At 42.4% G+C, this 18,163-nt stretch overlaps 1 protein-coding gene across 1 annotated transcript in view; it reads right to left on the bottom strand.

The window, feature by feature from the left end:
- CACNG8 (calcium voltage-gated channel auxiliary subunit gamma 8) overlaps positions 1 to 18,163 on the bottom strand; it is a 281,981-nt gene that overhangs the window by 103,065 nt on the left and 160,753 nt on the right. Inside the window, exon 3 of the mRNA XM_075327768.1 lies at positions 14,839 to 14,922. Within this exon, the coding sequence (XP_075183883.1) occupies positions 14,839 to 14,922 (84 nt within the window). The remainder of the gene's footprint in view (positions 1 to 14,838; positions 14,923 to 18,163) is intronic.

The following is an 18,163-nucleotide window of genomic DNA, read 5'->3' as shown; positions in this document are numbered from 1 at the left end:
ACACCTAGATGCTCGGCATCACACCGAATACTTGAAGGCATCAGCGGCTCCACTTTTGATTAACCTGCCTGGAGCAACAACCTGAATGTGGAATGATGGATGCAGACATGACATTGTGCCACGCCAATTAATAAAAGGAGGGCAGAAAGATACCAAAAGGTAGGAGGTGGTTTACAGGGCTGCCATCTATCGACCATGGACTACTGACCTAACCACTTGACCATGCAATTTACTTACCCATCTCTAAACATAACATGTCAATTAGTAAGGGGGAAAGCTTTGCAGATCACCACCTTTCTAGTTTCCAGATCATGGAACATTAAAGGGTTTTATGAAATCGCCAGGCAAAAAAAAAAGTAGCATCTTACAAATCAACAGTAAAGGGTGCTTTACACGCTGCGACATCGCTAACGATATATTGTCGGGGTCACAGTGTTTGTGACGCACATCCGGTGACGTTAGCGACATCGCAGCGTGTGACAGCTAGGAGCGACGATCAACTATCACAAAAACGTCAAAAATCGTTGATTGTTGACACGTCGCTCCAAATCATAATGTCGTTGGTGTTTCATTCCGCAGATTGTTCATCATTCCTGCGGCACCACACATCGCTGTGTGTGACACCGCAGGAACGACAAACATCATCCTACCTGCGTCCATCGGAAAGGAGGAAGGAAGGAGATGGGCGGCATGTTCCGGCCGCTCATCTCCTCCCCTCCTCTTCTATTGGGTGGCTGTTTTGTGATGCCGCTGTGATGCCGGATGCACCTCCCCCTTGATTGTTTGGCAGCAACAGCAACGTCGCTGAACAGGTATATGGGTGTGACGCTACCGTAGCAATATTGTTCACTACGGCAGCGATCCCCATATGTCGCACGAACGACGGGGGCGGGTGCACCCTTTAGAGGACTCCTTGCCAGAGACATCAGTAGAATATATGCATTGATCCTCCCTTCTCTTGATAAATTCTGTGAGATCAATAAAAACAGCATGCATCGTCCAGCAGCTAGAACACATGGTCAGGCACAAAGTGACGCATAGGCTACATTAGGGGAACCAATATAAGTTTATGTAAGCACAGTCACATTTTTTTAAAGAACGTTCAATTATAAAAGTGGTTAATTTTCCATTATTAGTTGATCAAGCAGCACTTTCGTCTTCTGAAATGTCTGATTAACCTGACAGAATACTGGAAAACAGCTTTAAATAATGTTTAAAAGCCGTGACTCATTCCAATCTTTTCTGCATTTACAGTTATTTCTGGTAAAAGTTTATACAAAAGCATTATCCCATTAAGAGCATTATATTTTCCTGTATTAGAAAGAACTGATTAATATGTTTGACAAAATACAGGGCAAATGCTCACAAATTTTCTTTTTGTCTTAAGACTGGAAGAAGAGATGGATATCTCAGCCAACAATGGAGAGTAACGGTCTTCAAATATGCAAACTTTCCTCAACTTTTATAAAACTGTACAGTAACTTCAAAGGATTTTATTATCTCATCCTTGCATACATTATAACAATAATAATTAATTTTCCCTTCAATCAGCAGATTCTGAGATATGTGCCACGTTCCAGCCAACCCAGTGAGCAGACTATATTCAGAGCATACTTAGCTGAAATATAGTTAGATCTGATGACTGTGACAAAAGATGAAACAGTATGTGAAGATATTTTCATGTGACAATTACGAGCTATGAATTATTTAACATTTCAAGTTCTGGAAAGTTTGGGCCAAGTTCACAGGGTACATAATTTTTGGCGGAAATTCTGCATCACAAATCTAGTTAAATAGTTTTTTTTCAATATCCTATTGACACATTTCAAATAAAAATCCAAACAAAAATAAATGCATCTTCTAAAAAACCGGAGCAGATTATTGTTGCGAATTTCACCATATCCAATGCTCAGCAATGGAGTAGAGTGAAATCCGCAGCAAACTTTTTCAATATTATTTGTATGCTCGTTATAGATTTGTCAGAGACTTGTAATTAAATGACTAGCAAAAATGTTCTGTCTTATCAAGAAGCCCTTATAATCTGGTTTCTGCACTAAATACTGAACAGAAACTATCCTTAATAATATGTTACATGATCTGCTAACTTAATGGGCCAACAAGGCTCTGTTGATTCTTCTGGATTTCTCTGTGGCATAGGAAACTGTAGATACCATCTTCAAACTCATCACTTGTCATCAAAAAATGTTTCTACCATTGAGAGGTCTTCTAAGACTGGATCAACCTCTCTGAATGTCTTTAATGTAACCACAGTCTTAGTAATATCAAAGTAACTTCATAATAGAAGGGGACTGTAACCCAATAATAGTAGATCATTTAATAAAACAGCTTACTCACAGACCTCTCAAGTTTATATTAAATAAAAAATTGCCATAAAATTATGCATTTTAGTCATTTTATATCAAGCATACTGTTTTATAAAGAACATAGGCTCAAACTAATGGTGTCACTGTCAGAGGTAACATCATCCTGCTGTGACTAAGACAAATGACGTGCTATGTATTCCATAATATCCTCCACTTCCACCCCATTAATATGCTTCTCAAAGTCAACGGGGGTCAGTTGTGGCCTAGGTTTGGTAGAACTACTGCTCAAATCTCTGGGGTCAGTGGTGGTGATGCTTCTACTGCTGCCTGTGCTCTCTCATTTTTAGCTGTGGTTACATAGTTACATAGGTTGAAAAAAGTTCTAGGTCCACCTAGTTCAACTTTCCTCCACCAGTTCTACATTTGGTCACTAAGTCTTTTATAACCAACAATGTTGTGTGTACTGAGGAAATCATCCAGCCCTTTTTGAAAAGCTGTTATAGTATCTGCCATTACTACCTCTTGTGGTAGGGCATTCCACAGTCTGACTGCTCTAACTATAAAGAACCATTTCCTATTTAGCTGCTGGAATCACTTTTCTTCCACTCGCAGTGAGTGCCCCCAGGTCCTTAGTATTGTCTTTGGAAGAAATAAGTCATGTGCCAGTCCTTTATATTAACCACACATGTATTTATACATATAAATGAGATCTCCTCTGAGACGCCTTTTTTCTAAGCTAAACATATCTAACTTTTTCAACCTGTCATCATATGGGAGGTCTTCCATTCCTTGTAGTAGTCTAGTTGCCCGCCTTTGAACTGGCTAACTTCTGAATGTCCTTTTTAAAATGTAGAGCTCAAAACTGGATCCCGTATTCCAGATGTGGCCTTACAAGTGATTTATACAGGGGTAATAATACGTTGGGGTCACGGGATCTAATCTCTCTTTTTATACACCCTAAAATCTGTTTTTACTTTAGCAGCTGCTGCCTGACATTGAGTGCTGCTGCTCAGCTTATTTATAACCAAATACCCAAGTCTTTCTCCTGGTTTCTTTTTTTTTTTTTTTGTTTACGCTACCCCATCCATTGTTATTACCACTTTTTTCTTTCAACATATATGTTCTGCTACACTATAATTAACCCCTTCACCACCAAGCGATTTTCCATTTTTTGTTTTAGTGTTTTTCTCTCCTTCTTCCAAGAACTATAATGTTTTTATTTTTCTGCCAATACTGCCATATGAGGGTTTGTTTTCTTTGCAGCATGAGTTGTACTTTTGAATGAAACCATTAATTTTACCATAGAGTGTACTTGAAAATCAGAAATAAATTCCTCCATTTGGTGTGTTGGGGACTTCTTATTTACCATGTTCACTATATGGCAAAACTGACCTGGCAATAGGATTTCCTAGGTCAGTATGAGTATGTAAATACCATATATCTATAGCTTGTTGGTTTTTCATTTAATTTGTGGAAAAAAAAAACAGAAATTTGTCAAAAAAATGTCACTTTGATCACCATTTTCACTTTTCAGGATCTGGGACTCATTTTTTGCACCTTGAGCTGTCATTTTTACTAATAGCATTTTTGAGTAAATGTAATGTTTTGATCATCTCTTATTGCATTTTATTTCAATGTTGCAGCAGGCAAAATAACCTAATTCTGGCATTTTTAATCTTTTACTGTTATATTGTTTAGCGAGTAGATTAATTTATTTTACATTTTGATAGGAAATTTCTGAACGTGGCTACACCAAATATTTGCATTTATTTATTATTGTTTTATTTTCAATGGGGCAAAAGTAGGTTGATTTGAGCTTTTCTTTTTTTTTGTTCTTTTCATATTTTTTAAAACTTTTTTTCACTTTTTATTGATTTTACTAGTCCCCTTAGGCTATGTGCACACGCTGCAGATTTGTTGCAGAAATTTTCTGCACCAGATCTGCATGCTGTGGCAAAAAAAAGCATGAAAACCGGATGAGGTTTTGATGTGGTTTTGATGAGGTTTTGGTGCGGTTTTGATGCGGTTTTTATGGCCATCTAGAAAGTCAATTAATTGAAGTCAATTGGTGAAAAAACACTGCTAACCCTGACCAATAATTGACTTGCTGCAGATTTTTTCTGCATCAAAATCTACTCAAAAATCACATGGAAAAAATGCTCCGTGTCCACAGCACATCTAAAATCCCATAGACTTTGCTGGCTTCAGGAGAGACATGCAGATTTTGATGCAGATTTCTGAAAAACTGCATCAAAAACCATGTCAAAAACCAGTGTTTGTGTGGCGCCCCAGGACCTGGTCGCCACAACAGCATTGCCCTCCCAAAGGGTTAATGCTGAGCCTGGAGGTAATTGGGAGGTCCATTGGCCAGCAAGGTTAACATCCAACGCAGTTCTCCCTCCGGCCAGCAGGGGGAGCTCTGAACCTGGAATTCCAGGGAGCATTCCTTAAGTCTGACCTGAGGGAGGAAGTAGTGTTCAGTCTGTAGAGAGAAGTGAAAGGAAGCAGACGCAGAGTGTGCTGTCCTGTGGATCTGGGGCCTGGAGCTGGAACAGCTTGGCCCAGGGAAGCAGGAGTAGCAGAGAGGCAGAGAAGAGACTCAGACATCGGAGTCTGTGGCCACCAGGGCTTAAAATACTCCCTGGTAGCCGAATCCGAAGGGCAGGAGAGCTGCAAGCACCTGGCCCATAAACAGCCCGAAGGTACAGCTACAGCATCAGGGCCCGGTGTGGACTCCAGCAGAGAAGCACCAGAGAGGGCCTGCGCAGCCTACCACAGAGGGAAAGGGACGTACCACCGGTCCCAGCAGCAAAGAGGGCCATTGCTGGATCCAGAGAAGCAGGGTCCTATCGTAGTAAAGAAAGGAACAGGAGTAGGCCTCATACTCAGCTGGCCAGAAAGATCACCCCAAGTACCTCCAGGCCGACCGGATCCCCTTCACCACCTGTGACGGTCTCCCAGGATTGGACTGTTCCTAAAGTAAAAGAGGAGAAGGTAAAGAGACTGTTGTTTGTGCCTGGTTCTTTCATTGCCTGTTGGCCCTGCACCATGTTAGCCACACAACACCATAGACTTTCACGAGCACTAACAGTGTCCCCGGGGCTCCGCTCCACCTGTGGGGAGCAGTACCACCATTGCTGCCGTATCATCACCCCGGAGGCCTCACACAGCAGCGGCGGCTTAATAGCCGCAGACCACAGGTGGCGTCACGAAACAAATACTTTAATTGCTCCCAAGTCACCAGCCATATTAAACTGACACCCACCAGGGCCACGGAGTTGGGCCCTGCCACCACTGACGTCCCCCGGACTAGTCCGGCCCGGCACCGGGTGTCCCATAGCCCTGGGGTGGGCGAGTCATTTGCACAGGGCCTTAGGTGACTTGAAGCTGCGATCATCCGATCACTTGTGCTGTACGCTGCTGGAGTTCACAAAAAGTTCGTCTTGACAGACAAAGGGGTCATCAACTGACCCCTTGCTTTGATAACATATCGACACCGTGCATTTACGTCATGGGGCCGCCGATGGGAGCAAATGGTGTGCTCTCCGCCAGCGCTTGTTATATCCCATTGTCAGAGACTTACAGAGGGATTTAACTACTTAACAGCAGTGGATACAACACCGATCCACCAACCGCTCCTAGAAGCACGTCAGCTGATCAGATCAGTCATCATGTGCAGGGAAAGATGCGGGTTTGATGTGCAAACCCGCATTAGAAGGAGGGATATGACCTATGAAGCACTAGTATGTCATAGCTCATAAAGGGTTGCATTTTGAAAATGTATTCAAGCCTGATTATTTTAACTCTTGTCATACCGAAACAAAGACATAAAAATGCTGGTTAGGTAACATGTAGAGAAGGTGTGGCAGCAGTATATGCGTCTTGAATACTTTGGTCAAGTTGACTTAGTAAATGTCTACAATTTTTTATTATTTTGTTATTTTCCTAAAAAAAATACCCTTACTAAATAATGTAAAATAAATAATTGGGGTCAAAAATGCTGTCTGATGGTGGCATGGAGGAATATAAAAATATGACTATTAAAGAAAATGTGCATAATTAAAAAATAATGTTTGTGACTCATACACTTTGTTAGGTTTTATAGCTGCAGTTAAATTTTTGAATTTTTGGGGAATTTTATTTTTTATTTAAAAAAAAAAATAAAAAAATAATAATTATTCCCCTCTTCATGAAAATAATGACACAATGAAATGTAAAACGTTATTGCAGTCACTAGCAATCACACTGTCTGACTTTTTTTTCTGTACAAACTTTTGTGCTGTTTTAATTTTGTTTTTTACTGCATTAGGAATGAATAAAAATTGTGTATTTGTAATTGAAATGCAGTAGGACAGATGCCAGCTCCGCCATCTCACTGATCAATCACACGGAGTCTGGCACTGCGGCGGGCACGTCATCTATCTCTCTCTTCCATTTTCAACTGAATTTCTGTATTATTCACAAACTGCTACACTCATCTTCTTCACGGCTGCAATTATTCAACGTATTACGGTTTGGAATAATTGTCCAATGTATTAAGGCTTTCTCATCCTGTTTCTATTGTTGAGCTTTCACGAATAAAGTGGTCACTGGGGAAGTCCACGCAGCTCATCAGCCTTCCATGACTGGTGCACCCTTTTGCAGTATTTTGGGTGATTCACGTAAATTGGTTGAATTTGCCCGCACAAGCGAATTTCATGAAATTCAACTCAAATTAAATTTGCATCCAACTGATCAAATATGTCAAATATCGACCTAACGAATATGTATCTAAAATTATGTAACCCTCTAAAAGCAGATGATATATGTCTGATATAGCGCCGCACGACCTGCTCTACCCTCACCTACTGTATCCTCACCCATGCCTTGTAGACTGAGAGCCCTCGTGGGCAGGGACCTCTGTCCTCCTATACCTGTCTGTGCCTTGTATTGTTTATGATTATTGTACTTGTCCCTATTATGTACACCCCTTTCATATGTAAACGCCATGGAATAAATAGTGCTATAGTAATAAATAATAATAGGTCTGGCCCATTTTTTTAATCAAAATTAATAACAAATTAGATGTTATTACTGATAAATTTATTATAAAAACTATCCTAAAAAGGTTTTAAAGATGTTGTTCAATATTCGGGCAACATCTTATGCCCGATACTCACCTCCTGTACTCGTACTGTTCTAGTGATGTCAGTGCCGGATTTCCCAAGCCTTGTGTGACATTGCTATGGAACATGAGACCTGCAGTCAATCACCAGTCACCATTGGCAGCTGCCCTATCACTCTGAAGGTCCATCCAAAAAAAGAGCATAACAGCCTTATAGCCCAATTATAAACTAAATGTATAATTTCATTCGATTGGAGAATATGAATTATGGATATTGGCCAACATGCCTCTTGTAGGTTGTATTGCAGCTAAGAAAAAACAACTATATTTAAAGAATCTGGAATAGCAAATGAATGATCTTGAGAGTAGTTTGTTCTAAATGTGGTTTGGCTTAAGTGTGTGACTTGAGATCAAGTGACTTTGAATTTGCGGTATTTAGAAGGGCGTGACTAGTATTATATCACTCTCTATATTTACTAGTTTAGATTAGTTTTTATTTTTTTACACTGCCATCTAATGTAAATCTTAATGTATATCTTGTCACATGTATGCAATCCTTGAATAGCCATTTGAAGTTGCATACTGCTGTGTGAATTGTGTGCACGTTGTACATTTGGAAGACCAGGTACTGGACGTAAATGAACAGCTGGGAACACTGAGATCTATTGATGATGTAGATAGGAGTTTGCTGCTCATTGAGCAGGTGCTTGCTGGGGTAGATGGGGGGGAAGATGGTGGCATATGCTGCAGGACAATGAGGCAGCTAGCTGGGTGAAAGAATGCAGGGTAGAAGGAAGAGTGTCAGGGAGACTAGTTTTGTTTTGGCACACCCCAACAAGTTGCTATCAAGTTGTGCCGATAGTCTTCATGGTGACCCCATGCTGAATAATGGCCGAGGGTTTAAGCCAGGTACAAAGGCCTGTAATGTCCTGCCTTCAGCATAACCTGACATGGCTTCTGCCTGTATCTGAGCGTCAGCTTAAATACCCTGCATTGGAAAAGCAATGCAGAATATTAGATTCGCAACAAGACCAGGGAAGGTTGATGTTAAAGTTTGTAAACTAAAAATGAAAGTACAAAAAAATGTTTTGCAAGTGAAAACGCAGTTTTTCACGTAAAAAAATAATGGAAAAAATACACATATTTGGTATTGCCCCAACTGAAATGAAACAATCTAGAAAACTATCATATTATTTAACCCATTTGGTAAACACGCTGATAAAAAATGATAAGAAACACAGCAAAAAAATAACTTGTCTACCATAGTGACACATAAAACAGAATAAAAAGTGATAATCACAAACAATTTTTTTTTATCACTTATAACCTCTTCTTTTCACGCAAAAAACAAGCCTTTATATAGCTCCGTCGACAAAAAAATATAAAAACTATAGCTATCAGAATTAGAGTATGACAATGTAAAAACAAATTGGTGGGGTTTTTTTTCATTTTCGCGGCTCAACAATATACAATTTTGCGAAGCACCTGTGAACTCAAGATGCTTACCACACCTCTATATAAACTCATTAAGGGGTGTAGTTTCCAAAATATGTCATTTGTGGTTTCCACTATTTAGGCACATCAAAGGCTCTGCAAACGCGACATGGCATCTGCTATCTATTCCAGACAGCTTTGCTCTCCAAAAGTCAAATGGCGCTCCTTCACTTACGAGCCCTGCCATGTGTCCAAACAGTAGTTTTCCACCATATATGGGGTATCGGTGTACTCAGGAGAAATTTCACAACAAATTGTGTAGTACAATTTCTCTTTTTACTATTGCAAAAATGAAAACTTTGGAACTAAAGCAACATTTTTGGGGGAAAAATGTACATTTTCATTATTTTCTTTCCCCTTGCATTTATTCCTATGAAGCACCTCAAAGTTTAATAAAATTATTTGATGTGGTTTTGAGGAGTGCCGTTTTTAAAATTGTGTCATTTTTAGTTTTTTGTCTGTCATAGACCCCTCAAAATAACTTCAAATGTGATGTGGTCCCTAAAAAATTGGTTTTGTAAATTTTGTTGGAAAAAAGAAAAACAACCTTAAAAACTGAAACTATGAAACTACTGAGAAAATATTAATCCTTCTAACTTTCAAACAACAAAAATATATGTTTCAAAAGTGATGCTGATGTAAAGTAGATATGTGAAAAAAGTTATTTATTAACTATTTTGTGCTGTACAACTAAGAGCATAACAATTCAAAATTTAGATATTTTTACATTTTTTGACAAATTTTTGATATTTTCATAAATTAACGTAAATCATATAGACCAAATATTACCACTATCATGATGTATATATAATGTGTCCCGAAAAAACTATCTCAGAATCACTAAGATATTTTGAAGTGTTCCAGAGTTATTACCACATAAAGTGACATTAGTCAGAGATGAAAAAATTGGCCTAGTCAGAAAAGTGAAAACAGCCTTAGGGGTGAGGGTTACCGAAATGTATAGTAGAGGGGCTACAAGGACACAAAACTTCAGGAAGATGAATTTCCCATGGCTAAGAGATAATAGCGCTGTAAACTGGGACAATAGACAAAAAGACTGATGTGGCACTTTATGATGTATTAACTAGGGAACACTTCAAAGGATCCCAGTGATTCTGAGATTGTTTTTTCATGACACATTGTACTTCATGGTAGTGGTAAACGTACGGCAATATTTTTGCATTCATTTGTGAAAAAAACCCAAATATTTTGTGAAAATTTTGCAATTCCACACTTCTGACAGGAGCGTGCATGTGTTTCAGTATACATGCACTCTCATGTTCAGAGACCGCAGGCTGTGCCGGCTGATGTCATGTCAGACTTGTACAATTCTGACAGCGCATCACCGACAAAGCCGCACACTTCTGTCAGGAGTGTGCATGTGTTTCTGTGTACAAACACGCTCATGCTCAGAGAGCGCAGGCTGTGCCGAGTGATGTCATGTCAGACTTGTACGATTCTGACAGCGCATCACCGGTACAGCCGCACACATGTGACAGGATCGTGCATGTGTTTCTGAAAGACATGCACGTTCACCATACTGACCCGTAGACACTTGCACTGCTTTCTCCGCCCACCGGCCATCCTGCCGCCTGTGATTGGTTTCAGTCAGCTACATGCTGACACTCAAGGAGGGGGCGCATCGAACTGCAACCAATTACAAGCGCCAGTGGGCAGGCAAAACAATGAATATTGAATTGTCGGCTCCGGAAGGGAAAAGCATGACCCGGAAGGAGTTTGCTGCCATGATACAGCCTCGGGTGAGTATACCGCATGCGCTCCTACCCCCCTGTCCCCTCCACAAACGTTTTTAATCTCCGGATTATGGTCCCCATAGACTTATATGGCCACCGGACTCCGGAGCGGATAAGGATTTTTTTTTCCAATCTAGCAGTGATCCGCCGGTCCCGGATTTTAGCGGATTCAGTCAACTTTAATCACGACCATTTTTTTTAAATATCTGTTTTGTTAGAAAGTTAGAAGGCTTCAAAGTTCATTAGCAATTTCTCATGTTTCAAACAAAATTTACAAAACCATTTTTGGGGACCACATCATATTTATAATGACTTTGAGAGGCCTAGGTGACAGAAAATACCCAAAAGTGACATCATTCTAAAAACTGCACCCCTCAAACTACTTAAAACCACATCAAAGAAAATTATTATCCCTTTAGGTGCTTTATAGGAACTAAACCAATGTGTAACAAAAAAACATGGAAATTTTTGTTTTTCCCACAAAAGTGTTATTTTAACCCCAAATTTTTGCATTTTCACAGGGATATTAAAAGAAAATGTACCATAGAAGTTATTGTTCAATTTCTCCTGAGTATGCCAATAGCCTATAAGTGGTTGAAATCTACTGTTTGGATGCACGCTAAGGGAAGAATCGCCATTTGACTTTTTGAACGCAAAATTATCTGGAATCGTTAGGGAACACCATGTTGCTTTTGGCGAGCCCCTGATGTGGCTAACAAGGGAAGTTCCCCCACAAATGACCCCATTTTACAAACTAGACGACTCAAGGAATGTATCTAGATGTTTGGTGAGCACCTTAAACCCCCAGGTGCTTCACAGAATTTTATAACGTTAAGCTGTGAAAATAAAGAAATATATTTTAACCACAAAAATGTTGCTTTAACCCCAAATAGTTCATTTTCACAAAAGTAACAGGAGAAAATGCACCATACAATGTTTGTGCAATTTCTCCCGGGTGCAGCAATATCCCAAATATAGTCGAAAACTACTTTTGAGGCACAGTACAAGAAGGAAAGTAGCACCGTATTTGCGTTCAGATTTAGTTGGAGATGTTTCTGCATGCCCTGTAGCATTGGCAGAGCCATTGAGGTGCCAGAACAGTAGAAACCCCCAAGAGACCCCATTGTACAAACTGAACCTCTCAATGAATTCACCCAAATGAAGTGAGCAAATTGACACTACACATTTCACTGTACAGTTTTATTTGAACCACACGGTAGAGCTTGGAAGGGAAGGAGCACCATTTGAATTTTGAAGCACAGATTTTCCTAAAGCAGCTTTTGGACTTCATTTGCAAATAAGCCATTATTGTGCCAAGTACCTTATAGTGCCTGTACATTGTTCCCAGCTCATCCTTCTGGAGACCTGCACCGTAAATTAAGCAATTAAGCATAATCTCCTCACTACAATAATATCAAACATGTGGATGTTAACTGTGATTTAGGCACATTGTGGGGTTCAGAAGGAAGGGGGTCATTGAAATTTGGGAGCATATATTTTCCTGTATTTCTTTTTTTGGAGGAAATATGGTGTTTTTTCCAGAGACTTTGTACTACCATTAACATGGAAGCATCCAATATTTCCGTTTCCAGATGACAGATCTGATTGGGAACCTGTGTTTTTGTGAGATGAGCGGAATGTTTATTGGTAGCAATTTGTGGTACAAAACATGTCCCTCATACCACCTATATTCTTATAGGGGGCTTTACACACAGCGATATCGCTAGCAATATCGCTAGCGAGCGTACCCGCCCCTGTCGTTTGTGTGTCACGGGCAAATCGCTGCCCGTGGCGCACAATATCGTTAGGAGCCGTCACACGGACTTACCTGCCTAGCGATGTCGCTGTCAGTAAACTGTCTCCTTTCTAAGGGGGCGGTTCGTGCAGTGTCACAGCGGCGTCACTAAGCAGCCGCCCAATAGAAGCGGAGGGGCGGAGATTAGCGGCCGTAACATCCCGCCTACCTACTTCCTTCCTCATTGCCGGCAGCCGCAGGTAAGCTGTAGTTTGTCGTTCCCGAGGTGTCACACATAGTGATGTGTGCTGCCTCGGGAGCGACGAACAACCTGCGTTCTCAACAATCAACGATTTTTTGAAAATGAACGACGTGTCAGCGATGGACAATTTGGTGAGTATTTTCCATTGTTAACGGCCGCTCGTTGGTGTCACACGCAAACCCGTCGCTAACGATACCGGATGTGCGTCACGGAATCCGTGACCCCGGCGATATATCGTTAGATACGTCGTTGCATGTAACGGGGCCTTATGACACTGAAATCTTCCACTTTGACCAAGATGTCACCTCTCTGACATTTAGAAATCCAGAGTGTCTGTCAGCTATGTCTTCTTTCTCTTGTTGTGCTTTCTAAAACTCAACAAGGACAAAACTGAAGTCATCATCTCTCCTACATCTCATTTAACCCCCCTACCGGATCTATCTATCACAATAAACAACACCATGCTTTTCTTTGTCTCACAGGCCTTACCACCTCCTAATCTCAAATCTGCTGTTTACTCAACAAAAGTGAACAAAATAATATTACATGCTGATATCATTTCCCACCTCAACTACAACAACATGCTACTTTGTGGCCTCCCATCTTAAACTTTTGCACCTCACCAATCTATCCTTAACAAAGACGTACAATATAATTCATATTCAACAAAATTTCCTTATATCTCTTCAAATTTAATTTCTTGTTTCCAAAAGATGTTCTTGTTTACTCCTCCCTAACAAATTTTTCACTCAACTGTAATCATGATGTCTCTCAAGCATCCCCCATATTCTGGAACTTACGACCTCAGATTATCTCAGGATATCAGATTGTCTTCTACAGGGTGGGCCATAAGTATAGCTACACCCAAAAAAAATGGAAGTGGTTGCTGATATCATCTTACCGTTTGTAGCATATTAGTACATGGGAGGGGCAAAACATTTGAGGCCGGGTGACACCCATGGCGGCCATCTGCAAAGCTGACATTTTGAATTCAACTTTACTTTTTTTTATTAGGTGTATCCATACTTATGGACCACCCGGTATAATGGAAGCTTTCAGATCACAGAACTTTGCAGTCACCTTATAAAAACTATAGCTGTTCCAACCCCTTAACCTAATATTTTCTTCCTCAGTACCTTAAAGGGTTATTTCCTCATCTTTGTCTATCATTCTTAATTTATTTTTTATGATACATATAATATATAGATATTTAGATAATATGTAGATTACATATCACATGTACAGAACCTTGTAAAGCTGTAGGGGGATAAAAGCGCAATAGGGTCTTACCCGGTATGAGGGTAGAGAGACAGAACAGAAAGAGATACACTCACCTGGTAGGGTTGTGCCAGTCACAACCCCCTATGATCGCATGTGAGTGGTTTTATCTGGTTTAGCAGCGGCCCCGGAAAGCAGGTTATCATATAAATCAAATAGAAAACCAGTTTTAAATGCCACGCTAAAAACCACAGATGCTGTAGATAAAGAGATTTCCTTTATTTCACAGTTCTACGCGTTTCAGAGACATCTCCGTCTCCTTCCTCAGGAAAAGAAATCATATGATTTCTTTTCCTGAGGAAGGAGACGGAGATGTCTCTGAAACGCGTAGAACTGTGAAATAAAGGAAATCTCTTTATCTACAGCATCTGTGGTTTTTAGTGCGGCATTTAAAACTGGTTTTCTATTTGATTTATATGATGTACAGAACCTTGGAATTAATGATTTCCCTCTTATTTACTCACTTATGTAGCGCTACTAATTCCATAGCGCTTTGCAGACATGATCATCAATGTCCACATTGGGACTCTCAATCTAAATTCCCTATCAGTATATCTTTGGAGCATGGGAGGAAACTGGAAACCCAAACAAACACAGGGAGAACATGCAATCTCGTTGAAGATGTAGTCCTTGGTGGGATTTGAACCCAAGACCCCAGCACTGTAAAGCAACAGTGCTAACCACTGAGCCACCACGTTGTGCTTTTCTGCTTTCTGCACCCAGGCAGCTGCTTTACTGTCATGCACCCCCATGCTAGCATTTTTCCCAACATCTATTGCATAAAGTGATTGATCACGTAGCAGCAAACTCCCTTTTACATTGTCAATGGGTTTCAGTTTATAGTTAACCATATAACATTAACAACCAGGGTAATTGAAAGTACTTACGTAGAAGATATTCAGCACTGTCGTGGTCATAATCTGTGTCTTCTGGGAAGTGATTTATTTTTACACACACCCCTCTTCTTTGACCTGAGTATGAGAGAAATAAAAAATATTATCAGATAAAAGTGTCTTCCAAAAAATTAAAAGCAATGAACTCAAAGAACGTAACAATACATACAATATTAGTTCTACCCTTTGTCAGATTTGTTGATATTTACCTTCGTGTGTTCAGAACAAACTTTTTGCTAGATAAATGGCATTTTCTCTCCCAGTGATTTCGCATTTAGAGTTAAAGGGAATCTGTCCCTAGGTTTCTCTAAGAGCAACAAAACGTAGGGGAAGAGCACTGATTCCACAGATGTGTCACTTATTGAGCTGTGTTTTGATGTTTCAATACAGTATTTATTAGATGGAGATTATCACTACAAGCGAAACTGCCATGACTTAGGAACGTCTGACTGACGGCCCTAACTTGCCGTTCTGACCCAAACCAGTTATCCACCTTTCACCACTTTTCCACTAAAATAAGACACAGACTGCGTGACATTGGATGTAAAGGCCACAGCAGCCTCGTTTATTAACACCAAAATAATCAATAACATTTTATTCATAAATATAGTAAATAACTCCATAAGCATAACCACCAGCAAAGGAGGGGGGGTAAGTGAAGAGTCCCTTTGTCCATGATTGCAACACCAGCTCCACCATGTGCCCTCAGCCGCACCACACCGACTCGAGGACACCCAGCCGAGTGTTGCTCCACCATGTGCCCTCAGCCGCACCACACCGGCTCGAGGACACCCAGCACATTAACATGCCCTGCTGTGACCCAGCACAGCAGGGTCCCACGTTAACATGTCCCGCTGTGACCGAGCACAGCAGGGACCCACCAACCATACCATTGCACACCAGGGGTAACCCGCTCCTGCACTGGGTTCCCCCCCGCTCTTTGTGCAATCCACCGACTTCAAATACCCCCCTCCTTTCCGCCACAGCGAGCACGTATGACACCTTGTACGTGCGAGCCCCACCACCAAAACCCGACCCGACCCGACTCCTCGGGTCGAGCAACCAATACTGCGGGACCAATGTCAATCAAGCAAAATGACCCCCCAATAGACTTTACGATGTCAACCTGCACCAAACCACCAATACAACAAGGTCAGCCGACCCAAGACCTGCAACTAGCCGAACACATCGTCCGATCCTATGTACCGCCTGCGCGACCAGTCCCCAACGAGCCACCAGAGCCGCCGCCCCCATCTCCCCGGAATAGGGGCAAGCTTGGCCTCGTTGAGACAGCTACCCTGCAGGCGCCGCTGAAATTTACACATCCACTGATAATCAAACAAAGCCAACCATTATTGGTGTACCAGTACAACAAGGGCAGCCGTCCCAAGACCAGCAACTAGCCAACCACGCTGTCCGATCCTATGCACCGCCTGCGCGACCAGTCCCCAACGAGCCACCAGAGCCGCCGCCCCCATCTCTACGGAATAGGGGGGCAAGCTTGGCCTCGTTGAGACAGCTACACTGCAGGCGCCGCTGAAATTTACACATCCACTGATAATGAAACAAAGCCAACCATTATTGGTGTACCAGTACAACAAGGGCAGCCGCCCCAAGACCAGAAACTAGCCAACCCCGCTGTCCGATCCTATGCACCGCCTGCGCGACCAGTCCCCAACGAGCCACCTGAGCCGCCGCCCCCATCTCCCAGGAATAAGGGGGCAAGCTCGGCCTCGTTGAGACAGCTACACTGCAGGCGCCTCCAAATTACATATCAGCTGGTAATTAAGCAAAGCCAACCTTTATAGTTGGAAACAAAACAACCTCCCCTGTTTCCCCAACCTCTGGTAGATCCTAAGACATACCAAATAATGAACCGCTAGACAGTCATGCCCCTGCGAACAACAACACGAGCACGCCACCCAGGCAGGAAGAAATGGCCCAGGGCAATCAAGCCCGATGTCACGGATCAAGCACCCCGGATGCCCCCCCAGCGACCACGTCTCCTCCACCCACGTGCGGTACCAAAACGCTGCTGTTCCCGTAAACTGTGTATTATCCCACCGATCCTGGAATTACCACCCAGTCCAATAGCCAAAACCATTCCACCCCAAAGACACAACAACACGGGACCAAAGACAGTCAAGCCGACCACCGGCCTGAAGAAAAGACCTTAACTACATCCCCACTGTGTAACCATACTCCCACCACCAGATGATTTCCCTAATTAAGTCAGCATACACCCTTCTGACCACCGCATAATGCTCAAAGCCCCGCAAAAGGGGGGGGGGCACATAAGCACAGTTAATCATTGGTATCTCCGTGTGCTTTGAACCTGGCAGCACAACCCTACCGTTGCCACCCTCTCACCAAAAGCCAACTGCACACCACACCCCATCCCCGCTAAACTGCAGACTCAATACAACTCACAAAACGAGAGAACAGAAACTCCCACTCGACCCGTAATCCAGAGAAACTCAAACACCATATTTCTCCGAAATTGCAGACACCATAAGCCAGGGCCAACCGTCAACGTTGCACCCACGAGTGTCTGGTGCCTCCCCGCCATTCAGCCCTAAAGCGCCGCAAAACAACCCCCCAAACGGGGCACCGCCCCAGACAATTACCACGTCCTTAAACCATAAGAGCCAGTGCATACCGCACTGGCTACCCCAGCCATCCAGCCCAACATTGCGGAAGGTAATGGCATAGTTGCAACCTATTCACACACTACTTCAAATACCTCACCCGCAGCTGCGCCGCACCACTGTGCACCCGTGATACCTGCCGGTCCCGACCAATACGTAAGACCAAAGGAACCGCCCGGCAATGTACTGCCGGGAGGGGCTGCACCACCGCGTGGCAGCCCGCGAAACCCACAACAGGCCCCACAGTCTGTCCACATAATCAACAAATGGAGCAACACCCGCCAGCAGCACTACCTGGCTGGAAACTACCGCAAGTCGCCAATAGGAGGCCCCCCCGACACCAATAAGCCACACACTAAATCACCCAATGCCAATGTCACTTATTCCTTGCACCGACACATTACCCGAGCCCCCTACCCGGGGGGCACCAGGAAGAAACACACCAAGACGAACCATATACCCATAAGGCAAAGCCAAGTCAGCTGTACCCAGAAGAAACACCCCAAACCCATCGTAAACGAGAACCACCTACTCTTATTATAAACTCCTGTGGAGCTACTATCAACCGCCATAACGAATGCCGCCCAATACGGACTGCCAACGTTAAGCCGGCAACCCTACTAAGAACCGCATACCAATCCGCGTGTATAAAACTTGTTAAAACTGCCCCC

This window comes from Anomaloglossus baeobatrachus, chromosome 11 (genome assembly GCF_048569485.1).
Source record: "Anomaloglossus baeobatrachus isolate aAnoBae1 chromosome 11, aAnoBae1.hap1, whole genome shotgun sequence".
NCBI classification, from domain to species: Eukaryota; Metazoa; Chordata; class Amphibia; order Anura; family Aromobatidae; genus Anomaloglossus; species Anomaloglossus baeobatrachus.
Note: the sequence above shows the minus strand (reverse complement) of the source record. Positions and strands in the feature narration are given on the sequence as shown.